This window comes from Cebus imitator, unplaced genomic scaffold (assembly GCF_001604975.1).
Source record: "Cebus imitator isolate Cc_AM_T3 unplaced genomic scaffold, Cebus_imitator-1.0 Scaffold64, whole genome shotgun sequence".
Taxonomy (NCBI): Eukaryota; Metazoa; Chordata; class Mammalia; order Primates; family Cebidae; genus Cebus; species Cebus imitator.
In genome coordinates, this window is record NW_016107379.1 from 6,885,520 (window position 1) to 6,909,425 (window position 23,906).

At 50.4% G+C, this 23,906-nt stretch overlaps 1 protein-coding gene across 6 annotated transcripts in view; it reads right to left on the reverse strand.

Annotated features, from left to right (window-relative positions):
* The window catches only part of RGS3 (regulator of G protein signaling 3), a 129,576-nt gene that overhangs the window by 60,388 nt on the left and 45,282 nt on the right, over positions 1 to 23,906 (reverse strand). For all 6 annotated transcript variants that reach the window (XM_017530309.2, XM_017530311.2, XM_017530312.2 and 3 more), the window contains 5 exons: positions 22,528 to 22,724; positions 19,909 to 19,992; positions 14,135 to 14,246; positions 7,912 to 7,955; positions 350 to 472 (listed from right to left, as the gene is read on the reverse strand). In XM_017530309.2, the coding sequence (XP_017385798.1) occupies positions 350 to 472; positions 7,912 to 7,955; positions 14,135 to 14,246; positions 19,909 to 19,992; positions 22,528 to 22,724 (560 nt within the window). The remainder of the gene's footprint in view (positions 1 to 349; positions 473 to 7,911; positions 7,956 to 14,134; positions 14,247 to 19,908; positions 19,993 to 22,527; positions 22,725 to 23,906) is intronic.

Sequence of the window (23,906 nt, forward strand, 5' to 3'; positions counted from 1 at the left end):
TCACAGCCTACCCAATGGCAGAGGTGAACGCATGCCAGGCAGCATCAGGGAGGCCAGCCCAAATTAAACCTTGCCATAGGCAAACCAAGGAACAGAGTGCAGAATGGATGGGCCACGCTCAGTTTGGCTGTGTCGCTCTACACGAGCACTGTCAGACCCACTCAGCAGACCCAGTGACACGCCAAGGGAGAGAGACATTCGAGCACAGGCCCCTGCTTACCGAGAGCTCATTGCCCAGAGCCAAGTTAGAAGCTCAGGCTGGCCCCCAGCTCAATGCAGAGGCTCAAGGGTCCAGGCTGGCTGCGGGGAAACGAGGCAGCCAGCCCACAGCCACGGTCAAGGCCCTTACCTTGCTGTCCGTGGGCGACGCTGCCAGCTGTTGCTGCTTGGCGATGTTCTCCGACAGGCACCAGCACACTCTCTTCTTCTGCTCATGCGAGTGCGCTTCCAAAGTGAATAAGCACTCTGCCTTCTGACGTCAGGGAAAATAGAGAAAGGGATGGTCAGGGCTGCTCCCTGGTTCAGGGGGCTCCTCGACCCAAGCCCATCCCTGGGCTCCAGAGGGCGAGGCTGCAGCCGGGAGGGGAGTATCCGCCAAAAGCCGCAAATGCACACTAATCCCCAGCGACATTGAGGCAGCCAGAGGCACAGGAAAGTGGGTTCAGGGGCCAGCTGCTGGCGAGCTGTGGGCCCACAGATTGGGGGCAGGGAGGGAGGCAGTGGCTCTCAACACAGCAGAGGCCTGTGGAGAGCTGGAGGACAGAGCCAATGAGGTCACCCCCAGGGGCAGCAGCACAAAGCAGCAGCTGAAGCATGTGAAGAACCCAGAGGGCCAGGCCTCGCCTGATGCTCTGTGGAGCCAGGAAGCCTCCCATTTACCCCGGCCCATAGAACCCATCTCCCTCACAGCATTCTCTGATCCCAAAGCCAAGGCTGAAAGGGTGGTTGGATGGGCATCCCAGCAGAACCAAAACGGCAATTCAGGGCCCTTTGGAAAGGCTTTGACAGGCAGAGTCATGTGGCCCTCTGCAGCCCCACTGCCCGGCCCATGATCTGGGTCTAATCAGTGACTGTTCAGCTCAGTGGAGGGCAGCAACATCCCAGGCACTGCTGACATTTAGGTTCTGCTTTGCTATTGAACCTTGTTAAGTACTACAGTCTCCTCTCCCCAACTAAACTAGAAACTCCTTCTAAAAAGGCTTTTCCATCTGGGCCTCGTATAGTGCTTAGCAAGCAATGGCTTTGGTAAGCTCTGGTTGCCAGGAGGGACTTCTGGGATGAGGTCAAATCCAGGTCAGCTTTGGCACAAGCACCAGGGAGCTTCGGGACCCAGATAGTTGCCCCTAAAGCAGTCAGAATGTGCTAGGGGCGGGGCGGGGACTGTGGCACATGCCCAGGATTGCCATCCACAACCGGGTACTCTCATCAGGGGATTACAAGCTCTGTCTGCCTCCGCTGGAATTTGATTATAACCCCAAAGGGCTGCGATTAGATGAACTCAGCCAGGGAGCTAAGAGCATCAGCTGATCCTTTGGAACAGAAAAAAAAAAAAAAAAGACAGCATTTCTATCCAGCCCTTTCTCATTTTGCAGTTGGACAGGCCTGGTTTGAAGCCCAGCTTTGCCATCCCAGCTGCCAACCTCAGGAAAGTCACAAGCTGCCTGTGAGTGGGGATGTAATGGCATCACCTGGCTCTCAGAGCGGCTAGGAGGGCAAGCAAGGAGGACGGCAGTCAGGCCTCAACAGTCACTAATGTTACTATTCAGTAATTCATTTGTTTAATAACGATTTATTGACTGGACACGGTGGATCATGCCTGTAATCCCAGCACTTTGGGAGGCCGAGGCGGGCAGATCATGAGATCAGGAGCTCAAGAACAGCCTGACCGATATGGTGAAACCCCGTCTTTACTCAAAATACAAAAATTAGCCAGGTGTGGCAGCACCAGCCTGTAATCCCAGCTACTTGGGAGGCTCAGGGAGGAGAATTGCTTGAACCCGGGAGACTCGGTTGCAGTGAGCCGAGATTGCACCACTGCACTCCAGCCTGAGTAACAGAGCAGGATTCAGCCTCGAAAAATAAAATAAAATAAAATAAAATAAAATAAAATAAAATAAAATAACTATTTACTGACAGACTAAGCTCATGCTCTCAGATTAGGGGTGAAGACAACAAACGAACAATTAAATAAATAATATACAGCCCTCCCTGTCTGTGGGTTCTACATCCATGGATTCAACCAACAGAGGTTGGAAAATACTTGAAAAAATATGTTAGGCTGGTCACACTGGCTCACATCTGTAATCCAGCATTTTGGGAGGCCAAGGCAGGAGGATTACTTGAGCTCAGGAATTTCTTACCAGCCTGGGCAATACTGTGAGACCCAGTCTCTACAAAAAGTTAAAAAAAAATTAGTTGGGTGTGGTGGTGTGGGCTTGTAGTCCCAGCTACTTGGGAGGCTAAGGTGGGAGGATTGCTCAAGCCCAGGAGCTTAAGGCCACAGTGAGCTATGACTGTGCCACTGCACTCCAGCCTGGGTGACACAGCAGACCCTGTTTCAAAAAAGAAAATTCATCTGTACTAAATATGTACAGATTTCTTTTCTTGCCATTATTCCCTAAAAAATACAGTTTGACAACTATTTATATAGCACTTACATTGTATTAGGTATTATAAGTAATCTACAGATGATCACATGGAGAATGTATGCAGGTTATATGTAAATACTACCCCATTTTATATCAAGGACTTGAGCATCTTTGGACTTTGGTATATATGGGATCCTTGAACAAATACCTGGTAGATACCAAGGGATGACTGTAATTGTAACTCGTGAAAATGTCACCAAGGTCATAAAGGGAGAGGCCGCATTTGAGGTGTTCAGAAAAGCCCTCTTAGAAAGGGCAACACACAAGTTAAGGTCTGAATGGTAAGAAGAGGCAAGCAAAAACAGTTTGGGAGAAGCTGTTCCAGAAACAGCGAATGCAGGCCTTGAGCTGGGGAGGACTATCGCATCAGCTGATAGCATCCAGGGACTTCTTCTACCCTGCATCCAATCCAACCCTCAGGAATGCCACCCTTCAGAGCAGGGGACACATCCCATGCTGAGTGTCCCAATGGCTCCAGCCATTCCTCTCATGCCCAAAAGTGCTCAGAAGTTGATCTTCCTAAAAGCATCTGGGGAGAGTGGGAAGAAAGCCCTGCCTGCTGGTTTCAGGGAATTGGGTGGTGTGCTGAGCACGCCTGGAGCTTTCACTTCACAACAGGTTCCCTCCGCTTCCTGGAACCCTCTAGCCCATGGCAGGGGAAGGATATGGCCAGCCAAAGACCCCAAGACTTCCCAGGGAGAAGCTAGGTGGGGCAGATGCTGTCCAGAATGCCCTCTGCTCCCTGTCCCCAGTGTTCTCATACCAAGGTGGGGGATGAGGCGGGAACTGTGGGCCCTTCCAGCTTGGAAAGGCCATCCTTCCAGGAAGCTGCCCCAGCTCGAGCCTCCCAGCCCTGCTTCTACCCAGCCAGGTGGGCTTCAGCAGATTCCTTCATCTCCCTGGGCCGCCATGTCCTCTTCTCTTTCTGTTCTGAAGCAGGAATTCTGCCTTACTAATAGTTCCTTTTGTTTAATCATCAATTTTAAAAAGAACTTTCTAGACCGGCGCTGTGGCTCACCCCTGTAATCCCAGCACTCTGGGAGTCCAAGGTGGGTGGATCAACTGAAGTTAGGAGTTCAAGACCAGCCTGGCCAATATGGTGAAACCCCATCTCTACTAAAAATACAAAAATTAGCCAGGCATGGTGGCATGCACTTGTAATCCCAGCTACTCGGGAGGCTGGGGCAGGAGAATCCCTTGAACCCGGGAGGTGGAGGTTGCAGTGAGCTGAGATCCCACCATTGAACTCCAGCCTGGGTGACAGAGTAAGACTCTGTCTCAAAAAAAAAAAAAAGAAAAGAAAAGACAAGAACTTTCCCACTCATGATCTCATGTTGATCTTGACAATGCAGTGAAGAGGCAGGGAGGGCATGAATTGTTGTCTCCATCTTATGGAAAGGAATGGCCAAGGTTCAGAGCAACTAAGGACCTCCCTGAGTCTCATCACCAAGGGGCAGCAGAGCTCCAGCTCAAAGCCTTGGAGAACCACATGCTGAGATCTCATCTGCAACACCTGGGGAGGTCTCATCACCTGGTAAGGCTGCCACACCTGTGGCTGGCAGAAATGCTCCCCCTGCAAAGCCTCCAGGAGAAACTCTGCAGGTAGCTGGGTCTCAGAGCGGCTGCAGAGTTCACTGGCAGCTTTTTGTATAACTGTCCATGCTCTAAGCTCCAGGATGGTGTCCCCCTCCCTACAAAAGTGTGAAAAAGCTCGTCCCATGCTGGGAGGACCTCTCACAGTGAAAGAGCCACCTACCCCCAATACTGAGGCAGCCCCTCAAATTCCATGCCCTGCACAGTGCTACGCCCCTTACCAGTCATAACCTGGCATTTCTTTCAACGTTGCAAGGTAACAGCCACGATTATGCCTATTTTACTGACACCACAAGAACCAACCTCCGCTGCCCTGCCCTGCCGCATGGGAATCTCCTTTGGAAAGCCATATTTCTTCACCTGAGATGGGGACAAAATTGCCTGACTCAATAGCAGAGTGTGGGGCTAGGTCTCTGACTCTCAGAGCTTGAAGGTGTAACACCCAGAAGGATTCCAAAGCACGAGGCAGAGCTGGCTGGTTTAGATGGGCAAATGTTTTTGGGAGACCTGAGTTCTGGAAACTGGGCAGGCCAAGAGAGAGCACTAAGCCAGCCCTATTTAGGGAGGCTGAATTCCCATCTGCCTAAATCTGTCTAAACTGGGGACACTCATTACCTTCCTGGCTGCCCCCACAGGTAAACCATCTCTTTTAATCCATGTTGTGATCCAACTCATCAGTCTCAACATTGATGCCCACTATGCCCTCAATACCAGGCTCTGGGGTCAAGGCCATAAGCCGCCCTGAAGGCTTCCTCACGTAACACACTCAGGCGGTGTCTCCTGACTACGGGGTGGTCAGCCAAGCACAGACCTTTCAGATGCACCAGCCCTGACCCAGAGGCCCTGGGCACAGATCTCTGCATTTAAACACGGGCATCCTGAAATCCAACGAGACACCCAGCCCCTCTTGGCCTCTTTAAAATCCCCCTCTTCCCTTACCTCCTTGTGCCTGGATTAACAGTATCTTTGTAAAAACCAAAACTTCCTCAGTCATAAATTAAGTTGGTTTATTTGCTTTCACAAAAATTCTGTCATTTAATTCAGCTCTCCTAATGACCCTGTGACATAGGTAGGAAGGAAGGCAGCTGTTACCATTTTTCAGATAAGAAAACTAAGGCTCAGGGAGGTTATGTCATTGGCCCCAGGAAGTCTCGGGAGAGGAGAAATTCACTATTTGTCTTCCACCTCCTCCAGAGCCTGTGATCTTGCCATATTTGTATAACTGTATATGCACATTACAAAGAATATGAGCTATTCCTCTTAGCTTTCTTTTTGAAAGACCAATAAATCATTCGTGATTTCTCTAATGGAGAGTAAATGAATATGAAAAGCCCTTCCCCTTGTTCTTTAACTGACAATTACAATAGCTACCATCTATTGAGCACTCACTGTGTGCCAGGCTCTGTGCTAAGTGCTTTGGATGCAAGTCTTATTGAATCTCATTTAATCATTACCATAACCCTGCAGGATAGGCCTCATCAGCCCTATTTCAGAGATGAGTTTGTAACTTGCCCCAAATCACTCAGAAAATGGCAGAGCCAAGATTCAAATCTAGGTCTTCCTAACTCCAAGACTCTTAAATTAATGGAGCCAACATCGGATTCTAGGTTAGAAACTCATCCCCAACCAAGGTGCCCATTGACCCAGTTGACTTCAGAGCCCCCTGTACTCTGAAGCCAATGTAGGCTGCATCTGTCCAGCACATTTGCGGAAACTGGGAAACACACCTGTCTAGGGCAATAGAGACCCAGAGCCCAGGACTACTTTAGGACACCACCACCCAAGACCTTGCAGCTGGGGAACAATCAGAGTTGCCACCACCCAGACAATTGGGCCTTTCTCCAAAAAACGTCTCCAAACCCTGACTCGCTTCCCCCTGGTTTCTTCTCTGGGTGCCACCTGCATGTCAGGCAACGAACAGAAACCACGTGTCAGAAGTTCCAACTAAGATGTTGAATTTCAGGCTCTTGACAGGACCCAAAACCACCCATGTTAAGAGTGGCCCAGGCTATGGAGCAAGAAGGCATCTTGTCTTCCCTGAAGTGCAGACGTACTTCTTATAAATGGCAACCCATTAAGAGAAGAGAGAGGCTTCTAGCTGCCTGTGAGCTCAATCCCACAGCCCCTGGGGATCAGATCACCTGGCACTTTACTGAAACAAAAAGCCCCAAATCAATATCCCTTCACAAGCTCTGGAAGCTGGGAGGTCACAGATCCCGGGGAACCAATGGGGCAGAAGTACTTTTCTCTGGGAGTAACTAACCCAACCTGGCAGGAAGCTCTATTGGCATTAAAGAACCTGGAGCCTCCCTTCAGGGACTGCCCCAGAGAATCAGAACCCAGTGTGCTGAGGCCGGAGGAGGAGCCCAGCCTGGTTACGGCTTCTCCTCTCTGCTTGCTTGCCTCTGTGGAACTAAACACCCTCCAGCACTGAATCGATTCCATCCGCCACTTCCTGTGCCACAGGGAGAATGTGGCTGACACAGGGGAGGACATCCAATGCCCTCTTGGCCCTCAGGCCGGCATTTCAGGCAGCCCAGTTCCCCAGCCGAGCCCCGGCCACATCCACTGCCTCTTCAGAACTCTCTGCCCTCCCCTAAAGCTAACTTCTCATCAACTGTCTTCTCCCCTTGGGGGCTGTTCAAAGACTATCTCTAGGCCTTGTACTTCTTAGCCAGAAACTAAAGGAATGATTTTCAATCACAAACTGTGTACAAATTCCTTCTCAAAGGGTTGTGTTCCTCTTGGCCAGCCAATACAGACTATGTCCCACCTCCCACAAAACAGGTTCCCTGGACTGTTGCATGAGACAAACTTAAATGGAGGCAGAGGGCAGGATGTGTCTAATGAATCCTTGCTTGGATTAGACACCGCCCTGCTCACATTAACAGAGTCACAAGGGTGGGAATAGAAAATTCGCTGAAAATTGAAAAGTATTTGTATAGCTCAGTGGCTCTCAACTTTCTCATCTTCAAGGATCTCTTGGGTTAACCCCCAGGCTTAATGATATTTTATCTACCAAACCATATTAAGCATTAAGTTACTTGCCAGATGTTGCTCAGCAAAAGGCACAGCACTGCCCATCTAAGCTTCTGATCAGACTGAGATAACCAGGAATCTCAACCACACTGAGTGGGTATCATTCCAGCCTGAAGCCCAGACACTTGATGTCTGCTTTAGCCTATATTATCTGGCCCAGGTAAAGGTACAAATACTTTTGGGCCTTTTGAAACACTGACAAGACCCTGTAGGAGGGGTCCTGGGTGGTACTTCCTGGAAAACATGGAAGCAAGAGGCAGGCACAGGAATCAGGGCGATCTCTAGAGGAAGGGCTATTAACCAGTAAACAGGTGATGCACAGCTGCCCGGCCACAACCCCACTGAGATTTCCACGGGAGTTTAGGAGGTCCTGCACGGAAGATCGCAAGGGTCTGTTCTAAGCACTTGCCTGTCCACTGATCTTTCACACGGAAGTGAGAGAGGCAGGGACAGGCACTGCCAGTCCCATTCTACCTAGCAAAAAAAGCTGCCACTGTGGCTTTGCCCAGGACTTTGGCATGACTGAGTGTGGAGACTGGCATCAGAACCCTGGTCTAGATCCCATCCCAGCGTCTCCCCTCAAGCACCAAGACAAAGATCTCTCTCCTCAAATCCAGAGGAAAGGACTCACCTCTGCTAGATAGAGCACGCAGAATTTCAGGTCTTCTGACGAACCTTTGAGGGAACAAAAAGGAAGATTTGCATTAGAACTACCACAGTCAGCACCCAGCCCAGGTGTGTGGCACCTCCTGGGAAAAGAGAGAGGCAAGCATGGGAGGCAAGAAGTCTCTGGAGGCAAACTGGCTAAGGAACTACCAGGGTAATGTACAGCTGTAAGGCATTTGCCTGCAGCTCAACTTGGCCCAAGGAATGCTGAAACCTCATCCCCAGGAGAAGTAGCCAGGAGCACCCTCTGGGCATCAGGTACAGGGAGGGAGCCCTCATCCATCCCAGAGGACTCCTCCCTTCCATGATTTCTGCAGTGAGAGACCTGGAGGCAGCACACATTTGGATTTTTCTTTAAATGCTCCAACTGCCCTTGCCATTCTGAAATTCAATAGGGAACCTTGTTTCCCACCAAGGAATGGTGGGCTGTGCAGGTGGCTCCCCAGTCATAAACTGGGTGGGGCCCAGAGGTGGCTTCCAGGCCCAGGCTTTACCTCTCTGTGTGTTTTCCTAGAGCCCCCTAACCCCTGGCTCAGGATCCCCATCGCAACCACTCACTAAATCCTCTCCACCTGGGAGGCAGCTGGGAGGGATTTGGCTGTCAGCAGCTCCCTCCTCCAGCAGAGTCAATCCTGAGGGCAGGTGATTGCTCAGAGAGCTTCAGAAGCAGAAGGACCAAGAGATGATGCCAGCTTCCGGGAAAAGCTTCCTGAAGGAGGGCCCTGTTGAGTTTGAACTCAAGGTGGGAAGAAAAGACATTCCAAGAGGAGAAGCACAAGTTGTGCCCAAGGGAGAGCAAGTGCAGAGATGCCGCCCTGCGCCTTCCTCCAGGACAACCGTCCTGACCGCTGTAGCCACTCCTCAGGACCTGGCGGCACCCCCACTTAGGGTACTTGTCTGGGCACAGGCCTGGGATGGTTACTCCCTGTGACCATACAATGGGCCTCGCTAGGCAAGCTGTCATTGTTGATGGAAGTAACCACACAGCACGTAAAGTAATAAATGCTTAAAGGGTCGTGGAATCTTAGAGTGCCACAGTGCTCCGTGCCAACCACTGCTCCCAATGCTTCCCATGGAAACACTCCACCCTCACAACAGCCCCTGGAAGGCAGGGCTCTTTTCATCTAAGACTCATGAGAAACTGAGGCACAGATGAATTGAGTAACTTGCCCAGCAGTAAGGAAGAGAATCAAGATTTAGACCCAGGTAGCCTGGCTCCAGAGCCCACACTCCCACCACGACACACGCCACCTCTCCAATGACTACCACATAGGCCCTACCCAGCACCTCTGCCATCTCAAGGCACCAGGACAGTGCTGGGCTCAAGGTAGAACCCCTAACACATACTTGAAGTAAAGAAATTGTCAAAGAAACCAAAATTAGTTGCAAAGAGAAGATGGCAAGATAAAAATGGAGATTGTGGGTCAAGCCAATTCCTCCGAAAAGCAGCGAATGAGGGCCCTGGTATGGGTGAAGTCCAGGCCCCCCTGAAGCAAGGTATCTGGGCAGTTCTGAATCAAATCTGTCCCTAAGGCCAGGGGCTGCCAGCCAGAGCCAGTTAAAAAAATCTCCCATAAGTAAATGAGGGTTCACTTCCCACTTAGGGAGAATAAATCTTTCTACTTCTTCCCACCTAGTGATGGGCTGGGGAGGGAAGGAGGCCTGCCTAAGAAGTCCATCACATTTAAGAAAACTGTAATTTCAATGCTTCTGCTGGTTCCTTGTGTTGCTGAGGGTGGAGATAAGAGGAGGTGGTTTCTTTTGTTTAAGAGAACACACTGGGATATTTCTTTGGCTTTCCAGAGGCAGACCCTAGTGCCAAATGAAAGTCAAAAAAACCTATATAAAAAAATAACAGAAACTTGGGGGTTAGAAGCTGGCAGTGAGAAAACAGAAGGTTCTAGAAGGGAGAGGAAAGCCCAGGAGATGAGAGCCTCAGGGCAACAGGAGGCCGAGGTTGGGGAAACACACCCTAAGCCATATTCCCTATGGCAGGGAATGGTGGATGGATTGCCTTGACAACTTTTCTGTGCTGTGACACCCCTGCCTCCTGCCCCAACCTCCCTGCATTACTGCAAACTTTCCCTGAAATCTGCTCCATGTCACCGCCTTGTGCTGGCAGCACTTTGAGAGGAGGATGGAATGGGGGCAGCGCTCAGCATGGTTCAGAGCCTCATAAAAGAACAACAAACTGAGGAAGCCAAGGGTGCTGGAGAGGAGCTGCAGCTGAGAAAAAGCAGCTGCAAGGGGCTGATCCAGAAGAGAAACTTCTGCCCCTTCTAGAACATTAGAACTGGGGGCTAGGAGGGAGGAGAAAGGCAGGACACATCGGGGTTTTCCTTTAAACATTCCAACTACCTTGGTCATTTTGAAATTCAACAAGGAGCCACTGGGTTCCAGAGTGGGCCTTGCTTCCCACAAGGAATGCATGGACCATGCAGGGGGGATCCCTGATCATGGGCTGGGTAGAGCCCAGAGATAGCTTCCTGGCCATATCTGACCCCTCCGTCATTTTCCCAGAGCCCTCCATCTGGTCTGAGATCCAAAACTCAATCATTAAGAAACCCCCTTCGCTCTCTGAGGCAAGCAGGAGGGGTTGTTATCCCCATTCTCCAGACATAGAGACTGAGGCCCAGGGAGGGAGAACAACATGAATAGGGCATACAGGAAGTAAGTGGCAAAGCCAAGCTTTGAACCAAGGACCACCTGCCTCCAGAGCCCATGCTCTGATCACCATGTCACACTTCTACCCCTCCACCAGTTATTTGTCTGCATTCCACCAGGCTGTTAGCCCCAGAGGTGACAATGTATCCCTTCCACTGCTACCACCCCAGCACTGCTATCACTGATGTGGGCTCCAAGGAGGTGCCCAGAAAATGGGGACTAACCAAGAGTTAACTCCAAACATTCCTGCAGCAGCAGGACGAATGCAACTGACTTTCTGCAACTGCGTACCTGGCTCCAAGGGGAATGGAGAGCCCAAGAATCAGCGGGACATTTCCAGGCCACTTCTGAGACACCAAAGCAGGCCAGAAAGACACACTGTGGGCGTGACGCTGGCTGCCTGGGAGGCAGCAACACAAAGAGTAGCAACACCAGCGGGCGGTAGAGGCAGGAAGAGACCACAATGGGCCCTGGCTGACCGGAGATGTACCAATTGTTAGCACCAGCTCTCTGCCTGTTCCCATTACACTGCCATTCGGCCCTGCTGAAGCCTGGGGGAAGCTGGCAGGACAGGGGCAGACAGGATTCAAGCAACTACCAGCCAGGAGCCCTGCGGGAGAAGTGCACCCCCAGCTCCCGAACTGAGGCAACACTTCTGCTCTCCTTTTAGGCATTCATTCACCCAACAAACATTGATTGTGCACCCGCAGTGTTCCACGCCCCAGGCTAGGGCCTGGGAATACGCTTGGCCAGTGGAGCTAAGGACTCTTCAGACAAGTTAAACAGGGAGACCTTGGTCCCTAGTGTGGGGCTGATTCTCTCCTGCCAGGGAGCTGCCCTTGCCAGCCCCAGCCAGCCAGAAAGGTTGGGTGTATTCCTTGTTTGCCATCTTCTTTGCCCTAAATTGAATTCTGCATACACAGTGATTTGAAAGAGACAAATAAGAAACCTAGGAGTCATAAGCAATATTAATCAGAGACCATTCTGCCAACAGAGGCTCCAGCTGAGGTCCCAAATGTATCCCTTAAAAGCCTCAGGCCCTTGCTGCTACAGTGGGTCTCCTGGGGCACAGGGGAGGCAGGCAGGAAATCGGGCGCCAGGACTCAGAACATTGGGTCCTGTGGCTCCAATGTGGACTGCAGGAGAAGGGGTCACTACACTTCCGTGAACCTCTGGACCCACAAGCCTGTCTCAGGGGAGTGGGGGCAGCTGGGGGAAGGCAAGGGCTCCATTGGTTCCTGGAGAGAAATCTAAGCGTTGGATTGTGCACCTAGAGATGGAGCCATTTCCATCCTTCCTAGCAGCTCTCAGGCTCCCTGGAGGTGGGCCCCAAACCATCTCTCCAAAACATCCAGGGCAGGCAGAGGCAATACACACACTCACACACACACACACACACACACACACACACACACACACACACACACAAACACGCCCCTCTCCCACGCCACTCTAAGGGGCTCTTCCGGCCACAGCGGTCTCTCCTGAGAAGTGCTGCCTTGACCATCCTCAGCCCTTGTGCAGCTTGCCCTCCATCTATAGGGAGAGGAAGCCATGATGCCAGGCTTGCACAAGGCTGCGGCTCAAACGCAGCTCAGCACCTGGAGAGCCTCTCTGTGACACCTCAAGGTCCCACACCACCCACCTTGACCATCACCCCAGTGGAGGAGTATACCCCACCTCTACCTTCAAGTCTTGGGCCTGGGGGCTCCAGAAGGGGAGATTCCAATCAATTCCCCATCCAGGCCCCCAGAGGAGTAGAGGCAGCATAGTATAGGCATGGTCCAGCTGCTCACAGCAAGCTCTGGGGTTCTGTGTGTGTGGTGGGAGTGTCAGAGCTGGGAAGGACACAAAGGGCTGGCTCCACCCTTAGTTCCCAGTCAAAGAAACTGAAGCTCGGCAAAGGGAAAGAGCCAGCTAAAGCCACACAGCACAGCACACAGTGCCACGCCCAGACCCCAGACTCCCAGCCACTGCCCTCGGCCTCTCCACTGCCCTCTCCCCCTAACCTCCACCTCCACCCAAATTGTAGCCAGTTTGAGCCCTGCTTCTTTTCCCTCCCTCCTTCTCGCAGGGAGCTGAGCAAACCAGGGTCCTGGGTTATGGCCCCAGTCTCATAACATGCACAACAGAGCAAGGGTTCCATTCTTCCACCAACTAGAGCCTATTACCAAGCCCTGACCCATCCAGTGCTCCTCAAATGTGACTGGGTCCTAGACTGTCTGGGCTGGGGGCAGGGAGGGGGAAGCAGAGAAGAAGGGACTTGGTGTGAGTGCATGTGTGAATATGCACACTGCAGCCAGGCTGGAGGGACAGGGAGAATGGGCATACGGGAGGCTGGGTGTGAGGGAGCCAGGGAGGCCCGGGGCGTATGGAGAGGAGGAAGGGAAGCCCAGGACGGAGGCCACTGGAGCTCCCACCTGCTGCCCTCCAGCAGGCATGGGGAGCTCTGGGAACGCCAGTGCTGGAACTGGGGTTGCTCAGGTTGGCTCCTTCCTGCTGCTGCCTTGTGGTCAGGATGAGCCCACCTGGAGGGAGGGGCTGACCCAGTGAGGTGACTTGCTTTTCCCTTCCATGGGCAGGAGAAAGGCCAGAGCCTGTGAAGGAGAAGTTGTCAGTGGCTTCCTGTGGGGAAGGGAGAGTGGAGGTTCACACACGGAATGGGTTTCCAAGGAGGAACAGCCAGGCACTGAGCACGCAGGGCGGTTTGCACACAGCCAGGAAGCTTTCCTGGAGCAAAACCCGCCAACACAGAACTCTTTCGCTGGGTAACATTTTCCTCCCTGCCTGTCACCCGTCCTCAAACAGGTCTGTTGTTGTTTTTACGATCTGAGAGAGAAAACTGAGCCCCTCTCAGCAGAGACCTCAGGCGCCAAACCAAACCCGACAGATACTCCCAGCTGGCTTCCCATTCCGCGAGTGGAGGAGGGCATGGTGGGAAGCTTGGGTTAGAAATTCACTCCACGCTCCCACACGCGCCTGAGCCCTGGCGGCTTGGGCTCCGCAGGGCCATGCAGCTGGGTAGAGCAGAGTTTCAGTCTCTGTCCCCCGATCTGTGGGGTGAGTGTGGTAGCAACAAGCACTTATTGGGCACCCGGTCTGGGCCAGGCACTTTGCATTTATGATCTAGCTTAATCTTCACAGCAATCTTCTGAGATACGATTTTTATTCCTATTTACACAGGAGAACACAGGCTCAGAGAGGCTGAGTAAAGTGCCCACAGTCATCCCAGTACGGAGGGACAGGGTCAAGATTTGAACACAGGTCTGTCTGAATCCAAAGCTCCTGCTCCCGCACTCCATAGTCTCTAGAATAGGAAGCTCCCTGAAAAAGCTCAGGTATATCGGAAGGCTTGCCAGCCTAAAAGGAATGCCGGTGTCTGAGACCCACACGTCCATGGATAGAGACCAGCAGCACACACTCCAATGACCTATGGATGGCTGGCCAGAGCCCAGAGGGCTGCCCAGAGCAGTGGGACTGGGGCAAGCTGAGAAGGGCTCTGGGAGCCTGGAGCATCTGCTTACCTTCCTGCAGCTTCACACTCTGGAGGTAGAGGGGGTTCCTCAGGACGTTGCAGCGGCCAGGCTCGTCCTCCTTGGTGAAGAGCAGCAGGTCCGAATAGGCAAACAGTGTCACCTGGGTTGACAGAGAGCAGACAGAACTGGCTACTGTGGTGTCCTCTGGAGGCTGGGGGCCACAACCTGCCCAGGTAACGCATCCTCATCATCTCACTCGGAACCAGGAGCAGTGCTCAGTACGGCCTCAGCCAAGGGCAGACATGACCTGCAGTCAAGATGGCCCCATCGCCCTCCAGTTTTCTATACTTCCACTCCTCAAAGTAGGAAATAGCAAACAGAAGGGGGAAAGTGGCCCTTACCTTCCATGGCAGCTGATCTCTGCAAGCCTCTCCACAGCTACCCCAGCCCTACCTCTCTGACCAAATGCCCCTAGAGTCTCCAGCCCAGCACCAGGGGCTCAGAGCCAACCTTAAGCTGTAAGATTTTTGTATTTGCTTTTATTCTGCTGTAAGTATCTGGCTGAAAGAGCACTGGACTTGGGAGTCAGAAGTCAGGAGGCTCCTATAACAGCTCTGCCACTAACTGGCCATGAAAAAATTGGCTTAAACCCCATAACCCCTTCAGTTTTCTCACCAGTCCAAAACAAAGAACAGTGTAATCTTTGGCATTGTAGGATCTGTAATGCCAGAAGAGTCCCTGCCTGGCGTTCTTACAGGATCCTTCCACAAGGTCTTTGCAGGCTGAGTAAAGCACCACACAATGTGAGCTAATATTACCAAATTCCTTGCGGATAAGTTTAACTGCATTAATGAGAAATCAGTTCAAGAAAAAGCCAGTTACTTACACTCTAGTACAGACATGGACATTGCTTTTATCTCTTTTATGCATTAGCTGCTCCAAAAATAAAGGCAAAGGCTATTCTTAGACATTATAGGTAAACCAACAGGCACGCTCAGCATATTTTTATGCTAAGAAAATCCACTTGATCCTGTAATGCCACTAAAGATTACACTGTTCTTTGTTTTGCAAATCCTGCAGTGGCCTTTATTCAAAAGCAATAAAATCCAATTTTAGATTCGCCAAAGAAAACAAAATGCTATGAATTATGTGAACTTCCCTTTGAGGTATCACAAACCTGACACCTTGTATCTTCTGAAGCAGAACCAGCCAGAAGGGCTTGGCATGCACTGAAAGGCACTGTGAGTGTGTGTTGGACTGTTGGTGACATTGAAAAAGCCAACAGGTTGACATTCGGCTATCAACCTGTTAAAGATGACCCCACAGCCCCACTTCTGAGACTCTATGCTATAGAAATATTTACAAGCAGATACAAATATGAACATAAAGGATGCTCTCATCAGTATTTTTGTAATTTAAGAAAAGAAAATAGGCCAGGTGCAGTGGCTCATGCCTATAATCCCGGCACTTTTGGAGGCCGAGGCGGGGGGATCACGAGGTCAGGAGCTCGAGACCAGCCTGACCAACATGGTGAAACCCCATCTCTATTAAAAATACAAAAATTAGCTGGGCGTGGTGGTGCACACCTATAATCCCAGCTACTCAGGAGGCTGAGGCAGGAGAATCGCTTGAACCCGGGAGGTGGAGGTTGCAGTGAGCCGAGATCGCTCCACTGTACTCCGGCCTGATCAACAGAGCGAGATTCCTTCTCAGAAAAAAAGAGAAGAAAATAACATAAACACTCATTGAGAGAAGATGAATAAAATAAATTATGCTACCTTCATATGGCAGAATTTCATGCAACTATTAAAAAATAAAGTAGAGCTATGTGGGCAGAAATAGAAATCGGTCTATCGTAAATCAAAATAGTGCAATGTGCAAAAATACCTAGCATAGAATCCAATTTTGTAAAACAAAACGATAAATTTCTCTATATTTATACATTTTAAAAATAGCTAAGATGAAAAAAAATAGCTAAGATGTCACACTCCTCACTCTGGGCAGTGGGGTTTTAACTCATACATTTTGATTTAATGTGTATTATTTTACAATTACTGTTACTTTCGTACTTTAAAAATATAGAATATATATCAAAGGACAACTTAGCTTCTTGAGTGTAGCACAGATACAGAGGCTGCAGAGACAACAGGGGGTCATCCTTGAAGGAGCTCTCAGGGGCGCTGGCTTCTCCAATGGGGCCCAAACATGAAGACTCCAGAACCGTGGGCTATAAGGCACCTTGGCAATAACCCTATCCCTACCCACCACAGCCCTGTCTCAATGCAGCCCAAGATAAACCTATATGTGTTGAATGCTTACTTTCTGCTCAGTGGATACTCACTTGTAAATAACACCATTACCCTCATTTACAGATGAGGACCCTAGAGCTCAGAGAAGTTAAATGCCCTGCCCATGGCCACAGAGCCAGGGACCATTACCCAGATCCGGCTCTCACTATACAGAGAGGTAGCAGCATGCCTATAGCTGTTCAGTTCCTGAATGAGAAAGAATCCAGGGACCAAAGAAGAGGAGCAAATGAGGAAAAAATAATAATAATTAATAATAATAATAATGTTAAGAGAGGAGGGGAAGAAAATGATCCAAGAGCTCAGAAAGAGTCAAGGAGTTGGTTGTCTGAGAAGACCTCAAAGTCTGAGCAATGGAAAGAAGGCTGTAAACTAGCCAGAAACACAATGAAAACCCTCAGGGTTCCACAAAACGTGTCCCTGACTCAAGGGAAATCTGGCAGTCACCTCCAGACCCAGAGGGAGGCTGGCAGGAGAAGGGCTAGAGCCGACAATCTACCAGGAGCCTAGAAAGTTAAAAACAACAACAACAACATCAAAACAGCCCAGGCCCAGAGAGGGGTGGAAGTAGGGCAAGTGGGAGGAGCTACCAGCAACTGGAGAGGAACCGTGAGCAAGGTGAGAAAAAGGCCCCGGCCACCACTCCGGCCCAGATTCCCAGGGCTGAGAATATGGTCTAGACAGGAAGTGATTAAGGCATGAATGAAATATTTCCCAAAGGTTGGGTCAGGGAAAGGGCAGAGCTGGCACACAGTGGGAGGCAGAGCAGAGGGGCATGTGTGCCAGGGAGGGCAGGTAGACTCCCCCATCTCACCAGCACCACCAGGGGCCACGGCAGCCCATGAGAGAAGGATGCTCATCTCCATGGCCCAATCACCTGCTGCTTTCCACAGCAGGCCACGAGTGTCACCCGGTATCTTCCCCACACTTGCTCCAAGGACACATCTGATTTTCCAAAGGGTCAGAATTGAGGGATCACTTAGTAAGGTGGTCCTTACCACTTGGAGGATGGTTTCTCCCAAGTGGCCCTAATCAAGCCTCTTCTTAGGAATCTGACCTAAGGGCAGGGTTTGCCGAAAAGACCTTGGTGGCTTAGTTAATGGTAAACTCCATGAGTCAGTGTGTAAAGTGAGGGTGTGTCTGTCTTGTGCTTCATGGTATTCCCAGAACCTCCCACAGGGCCTGGCGACATTGTAGATGCTCAGTCACTATTGTTACAATGTATAAATGAGACTGCTCCAAAATGCCCCATAGACCTCAGGGCACATTAATCAAGTCTATGACTTCTGGAAGGGGATGTGATCAGGGTATTTCATGGTGTGGGACTGGATCAGCTCAAAGATGTTAGCAAACTTGAGCATGCCCAGAGAAGTGATGGGACAAAGAACCAAGGAGGAACATTCCACAAATAAAGATTTCTGTTGAGTGAAAGGGAGAACTCTCTGCAATGTAAGCCTCTCCGGTAACAAAACCACTGCTTTAAGGCGCTGCCCTAGAAGATTCAAGAACCAGTCAGAAAACCATTTAACTGGAAAGTCGCAAGGAAGCAATTAGAATGGATGACTCCTGAATGCCTAACCAACACTGAGATTCTATGAATTTATTCAAATCCCTCTTTGTTTGTTTGTTTGTTTGTCTGGTGTCAGTAACATGATAGGGTACCCAGATCTGTACATTTGGTTGCTATCATGCTTCAAGAAAAATGAATATATTAATATTTATTTTACTTGTCTTCAAATTGCTTCCTTTAATCTTCAAGACAAAGGGAAAGAAGTCTCTTGGTTCTAAGGCTCCAGAGACCCATAGGCAGGGTCTTCTGGACAAATTGCAACTATCACAAGTCTATGGCTTCAGCTCGTGTTCCTTAGTTTGTCTTTATGCAGACATGCCAGAAGCAGTGTGGGGTGATGGAAAGCATCACTGAGCCAGAGAGACCCAACTGCTAATCCCGTCTCCATCCCTTGCCAGCCCGGAGACTCTTGGGTCCCAGTGAATCTCACTGGAGCCTCAGTTGCCTCAACAACAGAGTGGGGACAATTGTGTGGGGGTGCTGGAAGAGTTAATTGGAATCAAGTATGTAAAATGCATACAGAATGAGGATACACAATAAGTGCTCGATGTTTGCAGATCCAAGGGTAATTGGAAAAACAAAATAGTGAATTTAGACTTACTCATATGTTTCAGGGTGGCTACCGTCTCTAACTGGCTTCTTATGAGTCTGGTAAATTTATGGCCACACCTCAATTTCTGACCCTTGGACACCTGACCTAGCTCCACCACACTCTCATTCACCAAACATAGCTCCGAGTGACTTCTCATCCCTAAAACTTAAATCTCTCCCAAGAGATGAAGTTTCACTCCCACTGAGACAATTCAGAAGACGTGCAAAGATTTTTAAATTCCCAAAGTTTGCGAAGTTCCCAAGAAGAGGTTCAGAAAAGAGGAGGTCCAGAAATACAGCAGGCAATAGCAAGCGGCGGAAGTGAGCATGCACTTCCCCCCAGGGCACACCCTTGAAAAAGGCAATGTGCATTTGCAATAGATGAGTTTCAGTGTCCTGGTTTAAAAAACAAAACCAACCTCCTGCCTCAGCTGCAGTCACACAAAGTGTCCTAGAAGGCTGAGGTTTAAAGGTCCCTAGAGACCAATCTCTGACCCTGGCCTTACTGCGTCAAATACACACATACCTACTGCTCAGATGGGAAGACTGAGGAAGAAGGAAGAAGTCACACGTGAGCCAGCAGCAGAGCTGGGTCTTGATATAGACTCCCTGTCTCCAAGTTTCCTGATCTTTCCACTACCCCAAGCTCCCCCTCGACTCAGCCAAGGCAGCTCTGCATTGGGGCCTGATCTGCAGAGAACCTGTGCCCCTCACCCCATGGCCCCAGGTAGCCAGGGCAGAGCCCAGGGCTCCAACTTCGGTGCCCAAGTAGTTTTAAGCTCAGAGACTGAACTGACCAGCTCTGGGGATTGTGTGGATGAATGAAGTTCTCCCAATTAGAGAAAAGCATCCCAGGCCAGCTCCCAGGAAGAGTGGCACAGCTCCCATGTCAGCACCCTGTTGGCAGAGCTAGGACCCAGGCAAAATCATAGACTCATCTCTCAGAAGAGGATGTGGGATTTGGGTTAATACGGGCCCAGAAAAACTCGGGTAAACTGATGCTGGTCTAAAAATCCACTTTGGTTAACAGCTTTCCTCTTCCCACCACTAAAGTCACTCCCCCCGGCCGGGGTAAACTGCCATCTCTTCTGCTCCCGAGAAGGTTGGGTAAACAATGGGGTGTCTTTAGTGGCCGGGTAAACTTTCTAACCATCAAAGAAGGATTCAATAGCTTTGAAAGGACATGTACAAGAAAAAGCTTTGCTAGAGAGAGTGGAGGGGTCCTTTTCTGGTCTCCTCTAGGCTGAAACTGTACAATTCTAAGACACTCAGGAAGAGACCAAAGTGAGGGGCCTAGAGGATGCCAATGAAGCCCACCCAGAGAGCCCCCTAAGAAACACGGGTGAAAGTCTTACCTGGGAAGCCTTGTTCCTCCCTTCATACAGCAGCAGCTCCTCTGACAGCAGGAGGGTTCGGGCAGGGTTACAGAGATCTAGAGGCTGGAAATAAAGCAGGCTGAGTGGGCAGTTCAAAGAGGCCGGGTGAGGACTGGGGGGAGGAAGCAGCAGCTTGTCAAAGCCAGCCACAGAGAACTCTCTGACCTGAGAGAAGACTGTCAGCCCGCCGCCGACCCGAGAACCCACACACCCCCTCATACCCAAGATGGAAACAGAAAGACAGATGCTGCTGTCCTGTGGAACTGTTGCTGCCACCTTCCCCATCAACCCTCCCGGTGACAGCTACATGCACTGACAGGAAGTCTAACCACAGGCTTAGGGCCTCCGCGGTCCTCAGCCTCAGCTCCCTCCCCAACTGCACTGGGCTCCTGGGCCCTCCCAGCCTCCACCATCCCCCGTCTATCCTGTTCATGCCTCACAGGACTAGGAGGCATCCTGAGAGCCACATGCCAAGAGATTCGGTCACTCGAGTTCCTTCAAGGCCAGGCCAGGCCCTGCTCTGCATTCATAGCACACTTGAACGGACTGTCTCCTTCTCAGCCAATCCCCCAAGGGTCAGTTCTCACCCAAACCTTACCCTACCCCATCACCTTATCCAGCCCAGCCCAGAGGAAGCTCCCTAAGCTCTGGATTACCCAGCAGGACTTGTCCTTATGACCGTGTATTTCTAACATGGCTTCTAAGTACATGAGATCAAGCAAGTTGCTTGAAGAAAGATCATGAAACAAACAGCAAGCCGGGCCTGAAATCCCAGCTACTTGGGAGGCTGAGGTGGAAGGATCATTTGGGGCCAGGAGCTCGAGGTTACAGTGATCTATGATCATACCACTGCACTCTAGCCTGGGGAACAGAGTGAGAGACTGTATCTTTTAAAAAAGTAGTTTCTTATACAAATATTAAAATAAACATGAAAATTAGACACAGGCCAGGTGCAGTGGCTCATGCCTGTAATCCCAGCACTTTGGGAGGCCGAGGTGGGTGGATCACCTTAGGTCAGGAGTTTAAGACCAGCTCGGCCAACATGGTAAAACCCCATCTGTACTAAAAATACAAAAAATTAGCCAGGCATGGTGGTGGGCACCTATAATCCCAGCTACTTGGGAGGCTGAGGCAGGAGAATCACTTGAACCTAGGAAGCGGAGGTTGCCATTAGCCAAGATCGCACCATTACACTCTAGCCTGGGCAACAAGAGTGAAACTCCATCTCACAAAAAGAAAGAAAATTAGACATTGTAGATGCCAAGAACTTTGTATCACGTGCCAAGAAAGAGAAGAAACCAACAGAAAGGCCAAGGCCAGGCCCTGCCAACAGAGCTGTCTAAGGAGAGGCATGTGACCTCCCAGAGATGTGTGACATCCTAAGTGTGCCTACTAAACAGTGACAGGTCCACACTGGGATGCCAGAGAGATCAAAGAGACATAGGCAGAAATGAAGCCCTTGGGGCCAAGCCACATTTATGCTGCTGATGAGGCGATAAACCATTAGAATCTTCCTGCAAAACAATTTGTCAATATGTGTAAAGAGCCTTTAAAATGTTTATGACCCATAACCCAGTCATTTCCCTCTCAGGCATCTCTCCCAAGGAAAATAGTCAGAGAGGCAATCCATGCGCAAGGATTTTCATCACAGGGTTATTTACAATAGCGAAAGAGTAGGCAGAAGTATCTGAATTCAGAACTGGTTAAATAGAGTATACTCATATAATAGAAGAGTGTGTAACCCCCATGAAACACAGAACATTTAATGGTATGGGAAAGGTTCATGCTATAATTTTCATTTTAAAAAGGCAACACGATATAAAATATAGAATAAGATCTGGTTTTAATGTGGATATGCACACAGAAAAGATGCTGAAATGTTCACACTGTCATATCTGGGCGATGGAATAAATAAAGGTTATTTTTAAAGAGGAGAGATAAATGGGGAGGAAAAGCGGGAAGAAGAGGAGGCTGGAGTGTGGTGTTATGATCATAGCTCACTGTAACCTCGAACTCCTGGCCTCAAATGATCCTTCTACCTCAGCCTCCCAAGTAGCTGGGGTTTCAGGCCCAGCTTGCTGTTGTTTCATGATCTTTCTTCAAGCACCTTGCTTGACGTTGGAGAATAAGAGCGATATAGTGAATCGCAGGCCACCAGTGAATACGGGCCAAACATGTTTGCAGAGACCAGGGAGACAAGATAAGGCACAGACCCCAAGGCTCTCTCTCCCTCAGTTGTTTCCAAATAGAAAGCCACTGGGTGAGCCAGGGAGCCTCGGCAAACAGGCCCTGTGACATGGCAACAAGCAGCTGGAGTGCACCTGCCCTGTCCCCAGAGAAAGGGGAGGTGAGGTGGGGGAAGGAGAGGATCCTCTCCTTGCTGGGCTCCCCGGCCCTCACTTTTTCCTGTATATCCCCCTGGAAATCTCCACTCCCTCAGTATAAGCCCCCAGAATTCTATGCATATAAAGCTACTCATCTTTCCCAAAACAGGGCCCTCAGTCCTGGGATAAGGCATCATCCTTGAGTCCTGGGGCAAGGGCCCTCCTCTTTCTCACTTCTTCCTGAGGGAACCCTTAGGACCAGCCATAGGCTCACCTGAACAAAGACGGGGAACACCAGGACTTTGGGGGCCAGGGTGACATAGGTGCCATAGCTTGAGTGAGTGGCGTGCGGCCTCATGACTGGGCAGTTTTGGTAGTTCCCATGGCCCTTCATGGTCTGCACCGTCTTCATCAGCCGGGACTTCTTCCCTAGGCCCGTGTAGGACTTCCCTTTACTGGGACTCCCTGATTCTGTGAAACAGAGATGGGGGACGATGAGGCACTTCCATCCCTCTTGCAAAGGTGTTCCCTCTGTAGAAACAGGGGACATGGACTCATTCCATCAACAACCACTTACTGAGCAGCTACTTCATGCCAGGCCCTGTGCACGATGCTGAAACACAGGGAGGTCTCACATGGGCTCGGGCCTCAGGAATTCCCTCGCACTCTAGTGAGAGACATTGGCATGTAAGCAAGCAAGTCCAGGGCTAGCACAGCGCTGGGAACTACCAGCTATGATGCAGACAGCGCACTCCACCTGCTGACCCAGGCCCCAGATCAGACTTTCCAGTTTGGCCTCACATTTTTAAAAAGCAAGAAATCACCTGTAATCCCAGCACTTTGGGAGGCCAATGCGGGCAGATCACCTGAGGTCACGAGTTCAAGACTAGCCTGGCCAATATGGTGAAACCCCATCTCTACAAAAAATACAAAAAATTAGCTAAGCATGGTGGTGGACGCCTATAATCCCAGCTACTGGGGAGGCTGAGGCAGGAGAATCACTTGAACCTGGGAGGTAGAGGTTGCAGTGAGCTGAGATGGCACCATTGCCTTCCAGCCTGGGCAACAAGAGCAAAACACCATCTCAAAAAAAAAAAAAATCATTCATATTTGAAAAATCAGAAGTCCTGGCCTCACTGAGCCTACAGTCCCACGTGGAACAATCAGTTGGAGCAGAGTGGTCACCAATCTGTGTGGCAGGGCATGCACTCTCCTCACCAGACCCCCACACCATTCCCACCACTCCCTGCACAAGCTCAGCCCAGCCCAGCCTGCTTTCTCCCTCCCAGCCCCACAAAGATCCACTCCCTGCGGCAGCAGCAGCAGCAGAGACTAAAGGCCATCCCAGGATGTACTGGAGTCCTCCCTCTGTAACCAAGGAAGCTACAGCAGCCTGGCCCACTCCAGTCAGTCTAGAACAAGGAGTAGCACTTGCTGCCCCAGGTCACAGTAAAGCGCACAAGCTCTGAAGCCAGGTGGCCGTGCTCAAATCCTGCTCTGCTGCTTACCAGCTTGGTGAGCTTGGGCAACTTATTTCACCCTGAGAGTCTTGGTTTCCTCAACTGTAATAACAGTGCCAAGCTCACTGGGTTACAGTAAGGATTAAACGAAATACTCTAAGTGAAGTTTTTAGAACAGTGCCTGGTACCCAGT